This window comes from Cebus imitator, unplaced genomic scaffold (assembly GCF_001604975.1).
Source record: "Cebus imitator isolate Cc_AM_T3 unplaced genomic scaffold, Cebus_imitator-1.0 Scaffold57, whole genome shotgun sequence".
Lineage (NCBI taxonomy): Eukaryota > Metazoa > Chordata > Mammalia > Primates > Cebidae > Cebus > Cebus imitator.
This window is the reverse complement of record NW_016107372.1, coordinates 4,315,101-4,334,251: the sequence shown is the minus strand read 5'-3', so window position 1 is coordinate 4,334,251 and position 19,151 is coordinate 4,315,101. Positions and strand designations below refer to the sequence as shown.

Genomic DNA, 19,151 nt, shown 5'->3' with positions numbered 1-19,151 from the left:
GTTTGACAGTGTACTGTGGTTATGGAAATATGGTTATATTTATGTACCAACGGGAAGCTGGGGGAAGCATACATGGGAACTTTATGACTGTGCAACCTCTTGTGAGTCAACTCCCTTAATTGTTTTTTCTTTTTTTGAGATGGAGTTTCACTCTTTTTGCCCAGGCTGGAGTGCAATGGCACAATTTCAGCTCACTGCAAACTTTGCCTGCCGGGTTCAAGCGATTCTCCTGCCTCAGCCTCCCAAGTAGCTTTGGACTACAGGCATGCGCCACCATGCCCTGCTAATTTTTGATTTTTAGTAGAGATGGGGTTTCGCTATGTTGGCCAGGCTGGTCTCCAACTCCTGACCTCACTGCTGATCCCAAAGTGCTGGGATTACAGGCATGAGCCACTGTGCCCAGCCTTCAAATTAAAATTTATAATTAAAAATTTTTAATCATCGTGGGCTTTGCAATGTGAAATGGAGAGGAAAGAATAGAGTGGGATAACCACAGAGCTGCCACTGAAGCTGAAGGTAGAGGTTTAAGAATAAGTTTGTAGTGCAAAATGCATGGAAGTGATGTGCTGCTAAGGAAAGTTGATGAGCAGAAGAGGAAATAAGAATCTTTGCTGTGGTTAATATATTTCTTCTGTATAGCAGGTAAATAGCTAATTTTGGCTGATAGGCTCACAATCTCTTAACCACATTGCTCAAAAACTAAACAATTTGAGTCATGCTTTTTAAGTGTTACATATTATTGAATATCAAACCACGTCAAAATTATGGGAACCTGGCTAGGCGCGGTGGCTCACATCTGTAATCCTAGCACTTTGAGGGGCCGAGGAGGGTGGATCACTTGAGGCCAGGAGTTTGAGACTAGCCTGGCCAACATGGTGAAACCCCATCCCTACTAAAAATACCAAAATTATCTGGACATCATGACACACACCTGTAATAATAGCTACTTGGGAGGCAAAGGCTGCAGTGAGCCAAGATCATGCCACTGTACTCCAGCCTGGGTGATAGAGCAAGACTCTGCGTCAAAAAGAAAAAAAAAATCTATATCTATCGCTCTGTCTCTATCTCTATATCTGTAACTATATGAACCTATTGTCAGTATATTAGGGTGGCCAAGCACATCAAATATCATTACAGAAACATCATACAGAGTCCAAGGTTACTTACCTAGTGATAGCAATAATAAAAAATCCAGTCAAGAAATTGGAGGAAGGTAAAAACGATTGAGCAGGCCAGCTGCTTTGCTCCCACAGATGCCACTAACTTGTCATGTTTTCTTTTTTCTTTCTCTTTTTGAGACAGGGTCTCACTTCATCCCCTGGGCTGGAGCGCAGTGGTGCAATCACAGCTCTCTGCAGCCTTAAACTCAAGCAATTCTCCTACCTCAGCCTCTCGAGTAGCTGGGACTACAGGTGTATGCCATCATGACTGGCTAATTGGTTTTTAACTTTTTCGAGTGTAGAGATGGGGTCTTGCTTTATTGCCCAGGCTGGTCCCAAACTCCTAGCCTTAAGGGATCCTGCTGCTTCTGAAAGTGTTGAGATTACAAGAGTGAGCCACCACACCTGATCTTGTCTTATCTTCACACAGTCTAACAGTGTGTTCAAACAAGCTTAGCTATCTTTTTTTAACTGGCCCTAATTATTTATAAGCTGTGAGCTACAGAGGAGAGGAGAGTACCCGTAGAGATAGGCACACTGGCATCAGCAATTATCAGGCAGTAATGGCGAAGAGGAAGCCAAAAGCTCACAAAACAGGCATAAAAACTCAAATGGACAGAGGGGTTGGGAGCCTTTTTCCTAGAGAAAAAATATGTCCACACAACTCGATACATCTGATATCGCTCCAGTATACCACCCTGTTTGTAACAACGTCTGCGAACCATCAAAAAGGTGGGTAGAACAAATTTCTTACAATACATTAGAAAGAATTAGAAATCATAAAGTACTAATGTAGGTTGAGTTTTGTTTTATTCTTATTTTTCCTATATATGTTAGTCATAAGTAGCAATGGGACTTGGCTAAAGTGTATGGCATATGGTATCCTATCCAATAAATGGATAAAGAAAACGCCCTTCTGATGAATAAACTATCAGGACAGAAAACTGTTCGCATAGCATTTGCATCATCTTTCCAGAATGAGAAAAAAGTGGTATGCTTAATAAATAAGACTTTGGTACTTTGGAAGAATGAACCCACTCCAGGAGTCTGAGCAGTTTATTACTTAGCACATTGGAGACTTCGAATGTTTGATGAATTGCTCTAATGCTCTGTAGGTGTAGAATTTTAAGTACTAGCGTAGATCATACACTTATTTGAGCTAATAAGGAAAAAAAATTATCAATGCTGTTATTGGATTTCATTAAAAAAACAATTACTGAAAACATTAAGGAACGATTTTGAAAACTACATAGAACCAGCCATTACTCTGAGTACTGAGAATACAGCAGTTAACTAGACAATCTTGCCTTCAGGCACTTAGACTCTAGTGAAATAAATGTGTAGCCTAAGAGGTTCCTGGGGTAAAGGTACTCAGCATCTTCAGATAGAGAGCTACTTTTCACAGTGTAAAGACCTGAGATCACCTAACATGTTTGCTACTCTAACAACAGAAAGCCCAGCATCAACAACCACTCCTCTCTGGGCTGGGCAAGGTGGCTCACGCCTGTAATCCCAGGAGTTTGGGAGCCTGAGGCGGGAGGACCACCCGAGGTCAGGAGTTTGAGACCAGCCTGACCAAAAAGGTGAAACCCCCGTCTCTACTAAAAATACAAAATTAGCTGGACATGGTGGCACATGCCTGTAGTCCCTGCTACTCAAGAGGCTGAGGAAACCGAATCACCTGAATCCCGGAGGCAGAAGTTGCAGCGAGCTGAGATTGTGCCATTGCATTCCAGCCTGGACGACAAAATATTCCGTTTCAAAAAAACAACAACAAACCTCTCTGCCAGGTATTTCCTAACTGTTCTATACACAGTTTAGACAAGAAACATCAAATTCAGATGCCCACAGGGGCAGCACCTGTCCAGTCCAAAGGGAACAGGTGGGTAGGCATGGGGGGCATCATCCCACAGCCACAGCAGAGGTGGGAAGGCAATAACACTGTGTTCATAAACTTCCAATGTCTCAGGAGAAGCCAGAAACCTCACATTAATAGTTTAAAAACAAACGCCATGAGGACACAACCAAACATTCCAGCAGGTCAGAAATAGCCTGTTTGTTAGTCTGTTTTTGTGTCGCTATAAAGAAATACCTGAGGCTGGGTAATTTATAAAGAAAAGAAGCTCATGGTTCTGCAGGCTGTACAAGCCTGGCACCAGCATGTGCTCAGCTTCTGATGAGGCCTCAGGAAGCTTCCAGTCATGGCAGAAGATGAAGCAGGAAGCCAGTGTATCACATGGTGAGAGAGCATGCAAGAGAGGGAAGCGGGAGGTCCCAGACTCTTTTAAACAACCAGATCTCCTGTGAACTAACTGGGCAAGAACTCACTCATCACCAAAGGGATAGAGCTAAGCCATTCACGAGGTGTTCCATAACCCAAACACCTCCCACCAGGCCCCACCTCAAACACTGGGGATTACATTTCAACATGAGATTTGGAGGGGGCACACACCCAAACTTTATCAACCTGTGACAGTCTGAACCCATTGGTGCACCCTGCAGTCTCTGGGACTTTAATTCACTGGTATGTACCTTAGCCAGTGTGCAAAACACACGACTCAACTGAATTCTTACCAACAAGGTTCTAAGATGGTGTTGTTACATTCATTTTATAAATGCTGCAAGTAAAACTCAGAAGACTGCAGAGCTCCCAAATGTCACAGATGGGATCTGAAGCTGGGTCCACTTGCTCCTAGGCCCTAGTGCCTTGCCCTCGCTATAGTATCCTGGTGGGAAATCCCATCCTAGGGAGCACTGTCAGGCTAAGGCAACAAATGCAAAGACTTGGTTCAATTATAGAAAGAATTACACATTACTTAAGCCTACTTTTCTGTTTTATACTTTTCTATCAATCTGTGGCTGCTATGGCCAGAGACCAGCAGATGAAAGGGGAGATGCAGGGAGGATGGGGAGTCCCCAAGAGCGAGAGCACCCAATAGTCTGCGCTACCTTTCATGCTCTCTCTTCTGTCTTCTCCCCTTCCTCCTGTCCTTTACTTTCTTTTCTCCTTCCTTGCTTTCTTTCCATTCCCTTCTCTTCTCTCCCCTCCCCTTCTCCTCCTGCTCCATTCTCTACCCTTCCCTTCCCTAGTGCCCCATTGTTTGACCCTGGCCCCTGACTATGACCACAATGTGATAAATTTAAAGCAGAGAAACCACATGGACAGAATTGTATACATAACAGACAGCAGAAATGTGGCCAGTCTACAAAGGTAAGCCCTAGAGCAACTGAAGTAAGTAAACCTTATCCACGATAACCCTAAATAAACAAGCAATCCACACTCAAAGATGTTAGCCCTAAATAGCAAGTCAACAGGAGGCCATAAAAATATTTTAGGACCGTTAAAATCTTCACTAAGAAGATTAAGTAGCAAAACACACAAAAATGACTATGGTAAAATGTTGGATTTAAAAAGCAGACAATAAAATGGAAATTACTTAACAATTGCAACCATGCTCATGCACATACATGCATTAAGGACCCAGCTTCCTGTTGAGTAGAGGTGGCCAGTGTGCTTTGTACATGTGACAAGGGTACTGCTAGGACACCTTAATCATTACCTGCACTTAAGGCCCTCAGGTTGGAACCTTATTTTCATGATATTTTCTGGGGAAAATGGAAAAGAGTCCTTTGGGGCTTGATGATCAAGTTCCAGACCATTCCAGGATTGAGCCTCGTTAATAAGGAGGGGACAGAGGGCTCTCTCCAGTAATCACAGGAGTATCCCACTGGGCAGTGCTTTTATTCTGAGCAATCAGACAGCTGAGAGGCTTTGCCTCAACCTGGGCCATCTGTAACTTTCACCAAATGAGAACCATTTTGAGATCAATCTCATCAATATCACGTAAACTCTGAAAAAGCCAGCATTTATATCCCCAGTCTGAACCTCTCATCCCAACCCTTAAGTTGAATACCATCCTACTGCCTACTTGACTTCTTGCTTGCTTATCTAATAGGCACCTTGAACTTGAAATGTTTCAAATAGAGCTCCTTTCTTTCCTCACCCTATGCCATTCCTTCCATTGCCTTCCCATGTCAGTACATGGCAACTGCCTTCTTCCGCTGGCTCAAACAAAAAACCTTGGTTCTGTCCTTTACTTCTCTTTTCCTTATATCCTATGTCCAATCTAACAGCCAACCTGTTGGCTCTACCTTCAAAATATATCCAGAACCTGACCACCTTGCACCACACCCAGCACCACTACAATAAGGCATTGGTTGTCATATCTCACCAGGATTATACAGCAGCCTCCCAGCTAATCTCCCAGCTAATGTCCCCTGTCCGTGTGGTCTATGCTTCACAGAGCAACCAGAGTGAGCGATCCATTTGAAACTACTGTCTCTCTCTTCTTAAAGCTCTCCCCTGGCTGTTCCATGCCATCTAGAGTAAAGGCTCAGATCTGACCAATCTGTAAAGCCCCATGCTTTGCAACCCCTCCTAACTTCAAGCCAGTTCTCTGACTTCATTTCCTGCTCTGCCCCTCTCTCTCTTCACTCGAGCTACCATCGATGCTGATGGCCTTTATCACCACCTGATGTGCTAGATATTTACTTGCTGATCTGTTAGATGGTCTGTGTCCTCTCTGAAGCTCTAGGAGGGCAGAGATTGGGCTCTGGTCCCTGCTGTATCCCCAGCACCTGAAACAAGGCCTAGAACATAGCAGATACTCAATAATACTAATTAGTTGAATAAGTAAACGATGGATGGATGGATGAATAAATATATGGTTTTTGTAGTCATTAATATAATATTTACAGGTTCAAAGCATAAAGCATATATCACACTATAAATTAGAAAGAGGTACCTTGATTTTTATCTCTACATGTTTGATATGGTTTGGCTTTGTGACGCCACCCAAATCTCGTCTTGAATTGTAATCCCCATGATCCCCATGTGTTGAGGGAGTGACCTGGTAGGAGGTGATTGGATCATAGGGAGGTCCCCCCCCCCACGCTGTTCTCATGATGGTGAGTGAGTTCTCATGAAATCTGATGGTTTCATAAGGGGCTCTTCTCTCCGTCACCTGCTGCCATGTAAGGCATGCCTGCTTCCCCTTCCACCATGACTGTAAGTTTCCTGAGGCTTCTCAAGCCATGCAGAACTGTGAGTAAATTAAATCTCTTTCCCTAATGAATTACCTAGTGTCAGATAGTATCTTTATAGCAGGTGAAAATGGACTAATATAGTGTCCCCTTTACTGGAAAGATGACTAGTAAGAGGTACTCACTGGTAGACCTGGAGGTCCTTCAGCACCAGGAGGTCCTGGGTCACCTTTTGTTCCAAGCCAGCCAGGGAGCCCCAAGTCTCCCTTACTCCCCTGCCTCCCAGGAAGTCCTGGAGGGCCAGGAGGGCCCATGGGACCAGGCTCACAGGCACAGAGTCCTTCATTTCCTAGAAAGAGGATCAATGGCAGATTTGTCATATTTTCTGAATAAAATCCCCAATAAAGGCTTTACTGTATAAAATGAATAGCATAAATGAAGAACAAAGAATCTGATATGCATAATTCTTATTGCAGACAATTGAGAGCACATGCTGTGGGGGCTGGGTGTAGCATGGGGTACTGTGTGGGGTGCCTAGATGTGAGATGTGGGGTAGGTATACCATTTCTAACAAAAGGAGGGTTTTGTTCCTTAATAAATTTATCCTGACAAATTCTAGGGGAAAAGCTGATACCCAATTCTACTGAAGAAACGTTAAAAATAATACAACTTTTTTATTTTTAAAAGTTTAAAAGCCTGTTCTTTGGTTCCTCCTGAAAAAAAACTAAAAACATTAATTGGTGAGTTCACAAACCCTAAACAAGGAGACAAAATAATACATGAAGAAGGATTTTGATTGCATTGAATATTATAACTGATAATTCATCACAATGTATTTTCCAATTATCAAGACTTTTTGTCTTAAACAAATGTCTTTAAGGTAGTCGGACTCCTCATCTGTGTTGATGTGGTCACACCCACCTGACTCACTTGCCCAGAATGGCTCCAAACAATTTAGAGTGAAGAAACAGAGAGACAGGCAACTGACGAGTCTGGGAAATATAGGATCCACAAAAATCAAACGTCAGTCCTGTCCTATCACTGCCCCTCTCAAGAAATCAAGAGGACCTTGTAAGCAATGTCACCATTTGCAGGTAAATTTATTGGCAGGAAAATGTTTCCTTTATACTTTAAGGTACAAGGCTTTGACTTTTCAGTGACTTTTAATCGCATCACATTTAATGGAGTACTCTAGTGGGTGACTGAGGTGAGTAACAAATCTGAATGAAATGCCACATCACACATCTCAGAAATGTCCCCAATCATCCATGTGTGGTTGTCTTCTAGAAATTCTACCTTTGGTTCCTACTTGCCTTTTTCTCCTTTTGAGCCTCTTCCTCCTGGAGGACCCACTTTGCCTTTTATTCCTTGTGGTCCAGGGTTCCCAACGCTACAGTATGTCACTGTGAAGAGAGTAAAGACGTGGGCAGAAAGAATCACATAATTTTTCTGACTGTCCTCTACAGAACAAGTGACTTTTGCACTCATATCCTCCCCGATGTGTTTCCTTTCCCAGGCACATTCTTTGCTCCCTTGCTTTCCTAGGATTCTTTCTGTCTAAGAATATACATACATATAGATGATGCAGTGGTTATGGCATGCTTCTGCTGCCATAACCATTGATAAGGACAACCCTAATCTCAGCCCTAAATTAGTGGGCTGCAAAACAAGACAATGGACATCAAAACAAAACAAACAAATAAACAAAAAAATGGAGTCAGTGTATGGCAAAGATGTGCCCCCCTCAGTTATCAATCCTTAGCTAGTGAAGAAAATGTAAAGCAGAAATTTTGTAAAAACAAAATTTCAGAGATGTCTGTTAAAGATGACAGATAAAATGCGAACAGTAAGTTTGGTGTCCTCCCCAAATCCCAGTACAGCAAAAGAATATTATAAAAAACAGCCAGGTGCAGTGGCTCACACCCATTATCCCAGCACTTTGGGAGGATGAGGCAGGCAGATCACGAGGTAAGAAGTTCAAGGCCAGCCTGGCCAACATAGTGAAACCCCATTTCTACTGAAAATACCAAAAATAGCTAGGCATGGTGGTGCATGCCTGTAGTCCCAGCTGCTTGGGAGACAGGAGAATCACTTGAACCTGGGAGGTGGAAGTTGTGGTGAGCCGAGATCGTGCCACTGCACCCCAGTCCGAGCAGTAGAGCAAGACTCTGTCTCGAAANAAAAAAAAAAGAAAAGAAAAAAAAAGCATAAACCTGTCTTGTGCAGTAGCTCACACCTGTAATCCCAGCACTTTGAGAGGCTGAGCTGGGTAGATCATTTGAGGTCAGGAGTTCATGGTAAAACCCCATCTCTACTAAAATTGTAAAAATTAGCCAGCCGTGGTGTGTGCCTGTAATCCCAGCTGCTTGAGAGGCTGAGGCAGGAGAATAGCTTGAACCTGGGAGGCAGAGGTTGCAGTGAGCTAAGATTGTGCCACTGCACTTCAACCTGGGTGACAGAATGAGACTCCATCTCAAAATAAATAAATACAAATAAATAAGCATAAACCCACAGGTCAAGGAAAACGGGAGAAGAACATCAACAACAACAGCAACACGTAAAAGAACTTAGCAGATCCTTTAAAAAAATAAAGAAAGCTGAATTTGATGCAGCAAGCTTAGAAAGCTGAGAAAGAACTTGATTTATCCCAGAAATGTCTCCTAAAATTCATGAAAAAACCTCTGGAAGAAGAACAACAGGGAGGTCCAAAACAGGATGATTTGTTCACAAAAGCAGTTAGACTAAAAGATCCCCTCCCTGAAACTGGCAGCAGGAAAAGACAATAGATCCTCCACTACCCCACCAAAAAAAAAAAAAAAAATGGAAGAAACACACATTGCAGCAAGCTATTTTAATGTATCTTTTAGTTAAAACAGCAGATGAGGGAGGGTATTGGATCCCTGAAACATGAACAGCCTGCTACAAAAGGAAACATTAAAAGAAAACAACAGCAATTGAAAATTCTTGAAATTAAAATATAGATAAATATATCATGAGAGCAGAAATTTAAAAATTTAGGTGGAGGATTGGAATGTAGGCTTGAGAAAATCTCCCAGGAATTATGGAAAAATAAACAGGTGAAGAGTAATAGAGTAAAGGTTAAAAAAAAAAATGGCATGAAGGTTTCCTGACAAATAAATAGAATCCAGAAAGAGAAAAAAGAGCAAAAAAATGGAGGAGACAATGTTTTCAAAGGACACTTGATCTCTTCTCAGCCTTTTGGCTAAGATCGAATGCAAAGAAACATTTGAAGAAACTTTTTCAGAAAAGGATGTAGGGCCAGGCACAGTGGCTCACACCTGTCATCTCAGCACTTTGGGAGGTCGAGGCGGGCAGATCACCTGAGGTCAGGAGTTTGAGCTCAGCCTGGCCAACATGGTGAAACCCCACCTCCACTAAAAAATGCAAAAAATTAGGTGGGTGTGATGGCACATGCTTGTCATCCCAGCTACTCAGGAGGCTAAAGTAGGAGAATCACCTGAATCGGGATGGCAGAGGCTGCAGTGAGCCAAGATTGTACCATTGCACTCCAGCCTGGGCAAGAGTAAGACTCTGTCACAGAAAAAGAAAAGAAAGTAAAGAAAAGAAAAAAGAAAGGCAGGCTACATGCTGGATTAAAACTGCCCACTGACTGTGTGCAAGCCAGTGCAAATGTACCCACACAAGGGCAAATCAAGTGGAACTTAAGACCCTGAAAACAACAAAAAAGTGTCCTATGAGCTTCCTGAAAGGAAGATGGATTTCAAACAAACAAAAAAAAAATCAATCAAGCATCTAAACGTTATGAGTTCTCAGTAGCCAACACTGGAAGCTGGGAAACAATAGAAAATGCCCTCAAAATCCTGAGGGAGAAAGATTTCCTACCTAAAATTTTATACTCAGCCAAACTAGCAAAGTCCACAGCAGAATTAAGGCATTTTCAGACAAGCAAGATCTCCCAACTTTACCCTTTTATATATACTTTTTCCCAGGAAGTATAATGATGTAGTAAAGCATTAAAAAATATATGGAAAACAGAGGGCCCCAGAGAACGAGAAAGGATGGAGTAAAGAAAGTCTCAGGATATTGGTAAAGGAAGATCTCAAGACAGTATTCTGGCAAAAAAAAAAAAAAAAAGAAACCTGACCTAATTTGAACAACTCAAAAAGCTGCAGGAGAGATTTATTCAAAAGATAATACTAATAGAATAGTTGATGAGTTATAGTGTATAATGATAAAATTTACATAATTCTGGGCAGTTTGAGGTTAAATTTTAAGTATATTGAAAACCAAGCAAACAGACAAAGGAAACAAGACAACTGACAAAACGTTCTGGAAAAGCAATAGTTTATACTATTATAAGGCTCAGCTGGTGAATAGCCCTTATATAACCAATTATTCAGTGTAAACTCTGAATATTTATGTAACCAAAATTGTGACAATAATTGTATTGTAGTTTATGGGAGTAGAAAATGTACACATGGAGGGTGGGGGTGGGGGGTGAATGAAAGCTAAATTCACCTTCCATAGAGGAAAGTCAAAAGATAATGCTGAATTGGAAAAATTGAGAAATAGCAATACAAATACACTGAAAGTCAGTATAGAGGCAAGGGACAAAAGGTCCAGCCACGTGTGATGAGATGATTGCCCTTGAGGAGGAAGGATTGGGAGAAGGAGTTGTGGGGGATTTCAGTTGTCCATACCACACCACGTGGAAAAGTTTGACTCTTAAACCTGAAACCACCCTTCCAAAAACTCTAACACTGAGAAAATTGTGACAGTGAAAGAGATATGACCTAACTAACTTCATCTTGTCTTTAACCTCTAAGCTGCCCTTGGCCATTTCTGAGTATGAGCCAAGCTAACTTGGAAAGAATTTAGTTACAGTTTAAATAATTACAGCCCTTCCCAAAACTAAACTGTCTGCATAATTCTAATAAAAGACCACCAGGTAAACAAAACAAAACAAGAAGGGCCTGTATTCTACTAAGATTTAGGCATACTTAATGATTACCAGCATTATTATTCCAGAGGTCACAAGATTTACAATTTCCCCAATTACTCCTGTAAATAATATCACTATTATAAAACCTATAGATTGGCCTTTTGAGATGTCTTTTCAGAATGGCCCCACCTAGACCCAAGACTCATAATCCAAGGGTCCCATGGCCCCCAACCCAGAAGTGGTTTCAGCATGTGAGGACCATTTTCCACACTCCCATGATTTCATCCCCAGCCAAGCAGCAACACTCATTTCCTAGCCCCCTGCCTGCCAACCCCTGCCAAACTATCTTTTAAAAAAACTTTAGACTCCAAATTTTCAGAGAGGCTGATTTTAGTAATAATAATAACTCCAGTCTTCCATTTAGCCAGCTCTATGTATGCTAAATGCTTTCTCTATTGCAATTTGCCTGTCTTGACAAATCGGCTCTATCTGGGCAGTGGGCAAGATAAACCCATCAGGTTTACAAACCAAGCTCTCATATAACTCTGATGAAAACTAAAACTACATGTAAAAAATTAAAATTGTATTATTTTACAAAGTTCTATCATTTACACTGAAACTCCTAACCAAATGATTGTACATGCTTTAATTGATGTGATAGTCCAACTTCAGCTTATTTTTTTTCTAAAAGACTACCAACTTAGCTCATGAAACATCACATAACTTTTAAAATATTTTAAAAACTACGCTCTCTGAATGACACTGCAAATATCAAAAGCAGCATAAATGCTAATGAATATGAATAAGGACTACTTTACCACTTGATCCTGGGAGGCCCTGCAGGCCTGGTGCTCCAGGCAGGCCAGGTGATCCTGGCTTCCCTGGTTTTCCTGGAGCAGAATCAGGTCTCCCAGGAATACCAGCTTCTCCTGGAATCCCAGGAAGACCACGAAATCCTTGTGGCCCAGGGGGTCCTGTCATGCCTGCAAGATAAATCAAGAATGAAAACTACATATAGTCTCAGAGTAAATGTCTCTGTAGAAGAAATCAAGATCAGCACATTCTTGCTTTGGTTATAGAATTTTTTTAAAGGAAAAGAGATGGAGCTGGAGGCCATTATGCTAAATGAAATAAACCAGACACAGAAAGAAATACTGCATGATCTCACTTATATGTAAAATCTAAAATAGTCAAACTCATAAAAGCAGAGAGTAGGATAGTGGTTCTCAGGGGCTAGTAGAAGAGAGGAACGGAGTGATATTGGTTAAAGAGTACAAAGTCTTAGTCATGTAAGATGAGTAAGTTCCAGAGATCTAATATACAGCAGGAACATGATAGCTAACAACACTGTATCATATATTTGAAATTTGCTAACGGGCTAGATCTAAATCTTCTCCCCACCCCCCACAAATGATATCTATGTAGAGGTGACAGATAATGTTAATTAGCTGGAATTTGGTGATCATTCTACAATGTATACATATATCAGAACATCAAGCTGTATACCTTAAATATAAACAGTATTTATATGTCAGTGAAATCTCCATAAAGCTGGTTTTTTTTAATGCTCTAGATGATATTTTTCAGAAGTAGAAAAAAAAAATAAGTGATGCATAAAGTTTCCTTTTCCACAGAGCAGATTACTAGCCACAAAGTAGAAGTTATAATAATTTGAATAAACTGCATTAAAAGAAAAAAAAGAAGTTCAAAAATAAATATCCCAGCCATTAAACTATCTTGCCTTCTTTGAAATAAGTACACAGTGGAAAGAATTGGGTTTAGAGAATCAGATTTTCCTTACCTTTTCCCCCATTCTTTACAGTTATTGAAGAAGAAATATATTTGATTTAATTAAAATGATTACTTTTTCAATCTTTCTACCTTGATAACTTGGTAAAAAATAATCTAAAAAACATATTAGCATACCTCATGGGTAAAAAATAGACTCATATAATCATCTATATAAAACATAAAATATTGTACCTATCACAGCAGCCCAGGTTGGTGGGGAGGGATGGAGGTGCCAGATATGAACTTGCCTCTCCTTCTCTACCCAGGGGACCTTAAGCAGATTATTTAACTTATTGAGTATTCTGTATATACCACCAGAGGCTTGTTATGAGGATTAAATAAAATAATCCATGTAAGAAGCTTAGTGTAATATCCAGCAAGAGAACATGCTCAGTGAATGTTCAAATGTTCAGTGTGTTCAGATGAGGTCAAAATGAATAATGCGACAGCAGGAAGTCCTGCTTCCCTTTGACATCCTACTACCCTTGCTGCTGTCTTTGGCTTAAAGATAGATGGAAGCTGGCCAGGTACAGGGGCTTATGCCTGTAATCCCAGCACTTTGGGAGGCTGAGGCAGCCAGATTACCTAAAATCATGAGTTTAAGACTAGCCTGGCCAAAATGGTGAAACCCCATCTCTACTAAAAATATAAAAATCACCTGGGCATGGTGGTGGGTGCCTGTAATCCCAGCTACTAGGGAGGCTGAGGCAGGAGAATTGCTTGAACCTGGGAGGTAGAGGTTGCAGTGAGCCAAGATCATGTCATTGCACTCCAGCCTGGGCAACAAGAGCAAAACTCCATCTCAAAAAGAAAAAGAAAAAAAAAAAAAAAAGATAGCTGGAAGCCTTTGTGAGAGTGGCCACCTCTCACAGCTTCCTTTTCCTAAGCGTGTCTGGCTCCAGAACCTCTCTGTGGAAGACTGCATTTTTCACAGATGGCCACCACAGGAGCTCTGTCCCACACACTCTGGTAGAATTTTGACCTTTCTCCATCAAAAGGTGGTGTGTTCCCTTCCTCCGAATGAGGCCATTAGAAGAGATCGTTCAGCTTCTGCCTTGTGAGCCAAAACACTTGAGACTGGAGCTCCGAGCTACCATTTAAACAATAATATGAAGCCCCCATATTGCAAGGAGACCTCAGTACACAGCCTACCCATGGAGGCTCTTGAGACCATACAAGAGAAATCAGGTGTCCAGCCAGGCCCAGCCCTTCCCGAACTCTTAAAACTGCAGAAAGAGTGCAAGGTAATGTACTGATTGCTATTGTTTCAAACCACTCGGTTTTAGGAAATTTTTTCAGCAAGAGATAACTGAAACCCTGTCAGTAATCAGTAATGTAGCATGCTCATTAAATTAATGGCTGTCATTATTGTGTCCATATGTGCTGGGCTTCACTAGACTTACAAACATATTCAGTCCTTGAACAACCCTGCAAAGTTTAGACCTTATAGATAAGGCTCAGAAAGTTTAGGCCAAATATCCATAGTAATAATAGCTAACATATTGAATCTTTACTATACACTAGACTAGACTAAAGGCTGTATACATATTATCTCTTTCAACCCCAAGACCTTGTTTTACAGATAGGAAAACTGAGGTACAGAGAGGTTTAGTACATGTCCAAGATCACACAGCTTGCAAGCAGTAGAAACTGGAACTTTTCTAGTTCATAGTGTAAATGTGTAAGTATTTTACCATACCACACTATACTATGTGGCCTTCACTAAGTGCTAAGGTGGGATTTGATTACAAGTGTCTGACTCTGAAACTGCGCTTATCTCATGGTAAATATGGTAGATAATTACCAAATTATCTATAAGATATTATATATATTGTATACATAGTAAATATTATAGATATTACCAATTATCTACAAAGTATATATACAAGTATGTATATTAGGACTGGACACACTCCTGGACTTAGAACATAAAGAAAATGGGCCCCGGTGGGTTTGGCTGCCACCTTGTCTTCATGCCATTTCTAAGACCTGATGTGGACTCAATACAATCAGTCACTGGATGAACCTGGGTGCTGCCTGCTGCCTTGTTCCATTGCCAAGAATGCTTAACCATCTGCCAACAGGGAGAATGGGCTAGAGTGTAGGGCATATTGCAATACTGACTACCCAACTGCAGAGCATGAAATCAATAGAGTAAGTTGTGACAGCATTACATTGTTTTATTATAAAAGAAATAAAGAGTGCTTCACATACCAAAAATGTATAATTTTGTGTATTTTTGTCTCAACCATTTGTACATATGGATTCATATATATGCTTCTGTGATGTAAATGTATATGTTTTGCATATAAATGTAGTGCAAAATCAAATGCATTTCTTACTATGGGTCATAGGCAAGATTTGAAAGCTATTGGGTTAATTCATTTCTTAAAAGCTTATGAATTAAGAGGTTTCCAGGGTTTTAATCCACTAGAAACACTTGTTACTTACTACTAGATTTTAATTTTAATCTGCTGGAGACACGATTCTATTATAAACAAGCCTGAATGGAGAAATCTAAGACCAGAGTTCAGTGCTTTCTGACCAACAGAACACTGTATGTGATTTATATACTCTTGGGTCAGGTAAGCGAAGGCTGTGCTATCTAAAGATTAAATGAACTAGACAAAGATTTTCTACCTTTGTGGTCATCAGATTCTGCAAAGTGAAAGCTAGATTCATGGAAGACTAAACGAGAGTTTTGTAATAGTATTCCCAAGTTGAATATCTCAGGTAATTTCTCACTTCTCAGTAAATATAACAAGAGAGACAGGCTGAGTAAAACTATGATTATTCTAGACTTTTCTCCTGACAGGTTTAATCAGTTCTCCTGGGTTCACAGACTGAAAACACCCTCTAAGCTTCAATTCCTACTCTTACTAGGAATATTAACCAGCTCAAAGTTCTTATGCCAAGAGGACTCTTTCCCAGGCTTTTTACCAAATGCCAGTGTGACCCATCATTTTCTTATTTTTGTTTTTATTTTGAGGGAAGGGGAGAAGAGTTTTTTAAAGTAGTTATGAATGAAAGTTTTTTTAATCATAATTTTTATTTCCACCTTTCACGCAGGAGATTTAAGCAAAAGATTAGGTGAATGAACTAAATTTTACAAGTAGATGTCAACAGGGAAAGCCTTCCAGAAAGGTGGGGAAACACTAACCCTAGCAGTGGCTTCCAAGCCTTATCTGCATGTGATGATATCGTGGGAGGTCTGTTGTTATACATACATATGCCTTATAACACCTCCGTGATATCAATTGAATAGTTCTGGGGTGCAGCTGAGAAACCTGTATTCCTCCCATGTAAGTGACTAATTGGCTTGAGTTCCGTGGTTTTTAACCCTGGCTACATATTACAAATACAGGAGCACTTCTACAGTAGCAGATGCCCAGGCCTGTCTCCCAAGAGTCCAACATTCTTGGTCTGTGATGTGTACAGGCATCAGTATTATTTTACACACTCCTAAGGTGATTTCAATATCAGCTACAGTTGAAAGCCGCTGGTGCCGATGATGACGCAGGAAATCTGACCTGTAAAAGCCAGGGCATCAGGGCATCCGTACCTGCACAGGCTTCCCCTGGTCTGCCCGAGAGACCTGGAGGACCGAGTAGTCCAACATCCCCTGTTTCTCCATAGCGGCCAGGGAACCCTGGGTCCCCTGGGGGACCTGCCAAAGATAATGGCATATGTGAATAAACAAGTGATACGTGCATTTTAAAACTCAGACAACAATGACTTTTTGTGAGACTCAGTAAAATATAATTAGGAGACTTTTTCTGTAGTTTCTCATCACATTTAAAATGAAATATCTTAAATTTCAACCCCTTTGGCTGTGCCTCTTCCTCAGACACATGAACTTTGAGTGGAGCACTTTGTCATTGCTTTAGGCTCCTCTTTTTGGCCGCATCATAGTGACAAATGTTAGTCAAACCATTTTGTTTTTGCTATTTTGACATGGAGTCTCACTCTGTCGCCTAGGCTAGAATACATAATCTCAGGTCACTGCAATGTCTACCTTCCACGTTCAAGTGATTCTCATGTTTCAGCCCCCCAGGTAGTTGGGACTACAAGCGTGTGCAACCACACTCTGCCAATTTTTATATTATTAGTAGAGACAGGGTTTCACCATGTGGGCCAGGCTGGTCTCCAACTCCTGACCTCAAGTGATCTGCCTGCCTCGCCTCCCAAAGTGCTAGGATTACAGGCGTGAACCACTGAGCCCAGCCAGTAAAATAGCTTCATACAATTTTTAGCTATTAAAAAAATGACTTTCTGAAAGATGACATAATAAAAATCCCAGCCTACAGTTTATGTACTGAAAAAAACCTCATGCACATGTATAATTACACACTCATGCTAAAGTTCATGCATGTAGCCAGCTGTGGAAATGCTGGGTCAGACTCTTCTGTCCTGGCCACTTAACTCCTATTTCTGCATAATTTATGGAGGAACTGAATGGAAACACAAACCTTTGAGCGGAATAGGTGGAGTCACCAAAACACCTGGTGGTCCTGGGTGCCCTCGGTCTCCAGGATCCCCCTGAAATCATTCATTCATTCACTTTTTAAAGAAATATTAATTTTACTCATGTTGCCTGGCATTAAACTAATATTAGAATGAACATGTGCCCATTCATATAAGAAGCAGAGATTATAGGCTGACTACAGAAATGAAGCATCCATGGAGTTTTAGGAGCAGCAAAGATCCATCTAATCTCTTACCTACAAGTAGTGGAAGTAAATAACACATCACAAAGCTCACACAAAAGAAAAGAAATTTAACTCCAATGAAATTATTCTGTGCCTATAAATTGGATACCTCTGATGTCACCAAGTTTCTTAAGATATACTATGAGCATTAATGTCTAACTTGGCATCTATGACAAATAGTTTATTCCCCTAACAAGGTCTGAATCTACATTTTATTTTAGCTGCAAACAGTGCCTTCCCAAATTGTGTTTCCCTAATGCTGCCATGGCTTTAAGGGAACACGATTCCCTTGCACATGCCGAGCAAGAGCCAGATGTGAGATCACAGAGGTTTTTTAACCTGTGTGAAAAATGCAGTGGCTAAAAGCAGAAAAGTCTAAGATATCCTCTGTTTCTAATATCAATATTATGTGAGCCCATGGAATTTTGGAAACTTTCATGATTATTCACCTTCAAAAGGATCACTTCACAAATGTGGAACATAATTATGCTTAATGTGACACTGATATCATAATATGATCATGCATAATAATGCACAGCATGCATTAAAATAATATATGGTCAGCACTCATGCAAAATATTTTAAAAACAATAACAATGCAACAATAAAAATAATAAAACAATAGAATATGACAACTATTTACATAGCATTTACATTGTATTAGGGATTATAAGCAATCTAGAGATGATTTGAAATATAAGGTAGGGCGTTTGTAATATGCAAATATTACATTATTTTACATCAAGGACTTGAGCATCTGAGGATTTTGGTAGCCTGTGGGTTCTGAAACTAATCTGCCACAGATAATGAGGGACAACTGATATGGTTTGGCCGTGTTCCCACACAAATCTCATCTTGAATTGTAACTTTCAAAATTCCCACCTTTTGTGGAAGGAACTCAGTTGGAGGTGATTGAATTATGGGGGTGGGTCTTTCCTGCGCTATTCTTGTGATAGTGAATGAGTCTCATGAAATATGACGGTTTTAAAAAACAGGAGTTTCCCTGCACAAGCTCTCTTTTTGCCTGCTGCCATCCATGTAAGATGTGACTTGTTCTCCTTGCCTTCTGCCATGATTGTGAGGCCTCCCCAGCCACATGGAACTGTGAGTCCATTAAACCTCTTTCTTTTGTAAATTGCCCAGTCTCAGGTATGTCTTTATCAGCAGCTAATATATTAACGGACTAATATAACAATTGAATAAAAAATTAACTGTGTCTCTTTCAAAAATTATATTCTTGTATGATTCCTTGCAATACTTTTAAAAATAAATTAGATAACATTAAGGATATAAACTTTAATCAGGAAACATTCAAATATGCTCACTTTTTACCTTTGGGCCGAGAAATCCAAATAGCCCAGGATCTCCAACCCGTCCTAGTTCTCCCTACAAACAAGCACAAACATGCACAAACATGTTTTAAAAAAAAAGTGACTGGGTGACAAATGATCTCATTCTCATTTAATTTAAGCCACACATTGCCCACTGAAACTGTGCAAATTCTTTTTTTTTTTTTTTTTTTTT

The 19,151-nt window shown here is 40.5% G+C and overlaps 1 protein-coding gene across 6 annotated transcripts in view; it reads right to left on the bottom strand.

Moving 5' to 3' along the window:
• The window catches only part of COL4A4 (collagen type IV alpha 4 chain), a 186,428-nt gene that overhangs the window by 104,824 nt on the left and 62,453 nt on the right, over positions 1 to 19,151 (bottom strand). For all 6 annotated transcript variants that reach the window (XM_037738747.1, XM_017529106.2, XM_037738746.1 and 3 more), the window contains 6 exons: positions 18,960 to 19,013; positions 17,388 to 17,457; positions 16,481 to 16,585; positions 11,946 to 12,110; positions 7,517 to 7,606; positions 6,389 to 6,552 (listed from right to left, as the gene is read on the bottom strand). In XM_037738747.1, the coding sequence (XP_037594675.1) occupies positions 6,389 to 6,552; positions 7,517 to 7,606; positions 11,946 to 12,110; positions 16,481 to 16,585; positions 17,388 to 17,457; positions 18,960 to 19,013 (648 nt within the window). The remainder of the gene's footprint in view (positions 1 to 6,388; positions 6,553 to 7,516; positions 7,607 to 11,945; positions 12,111 to 16,480; positions 16,586 to 17,387; positions 17,458 to 18,959; positions 19,014 to 19,151) is intronic.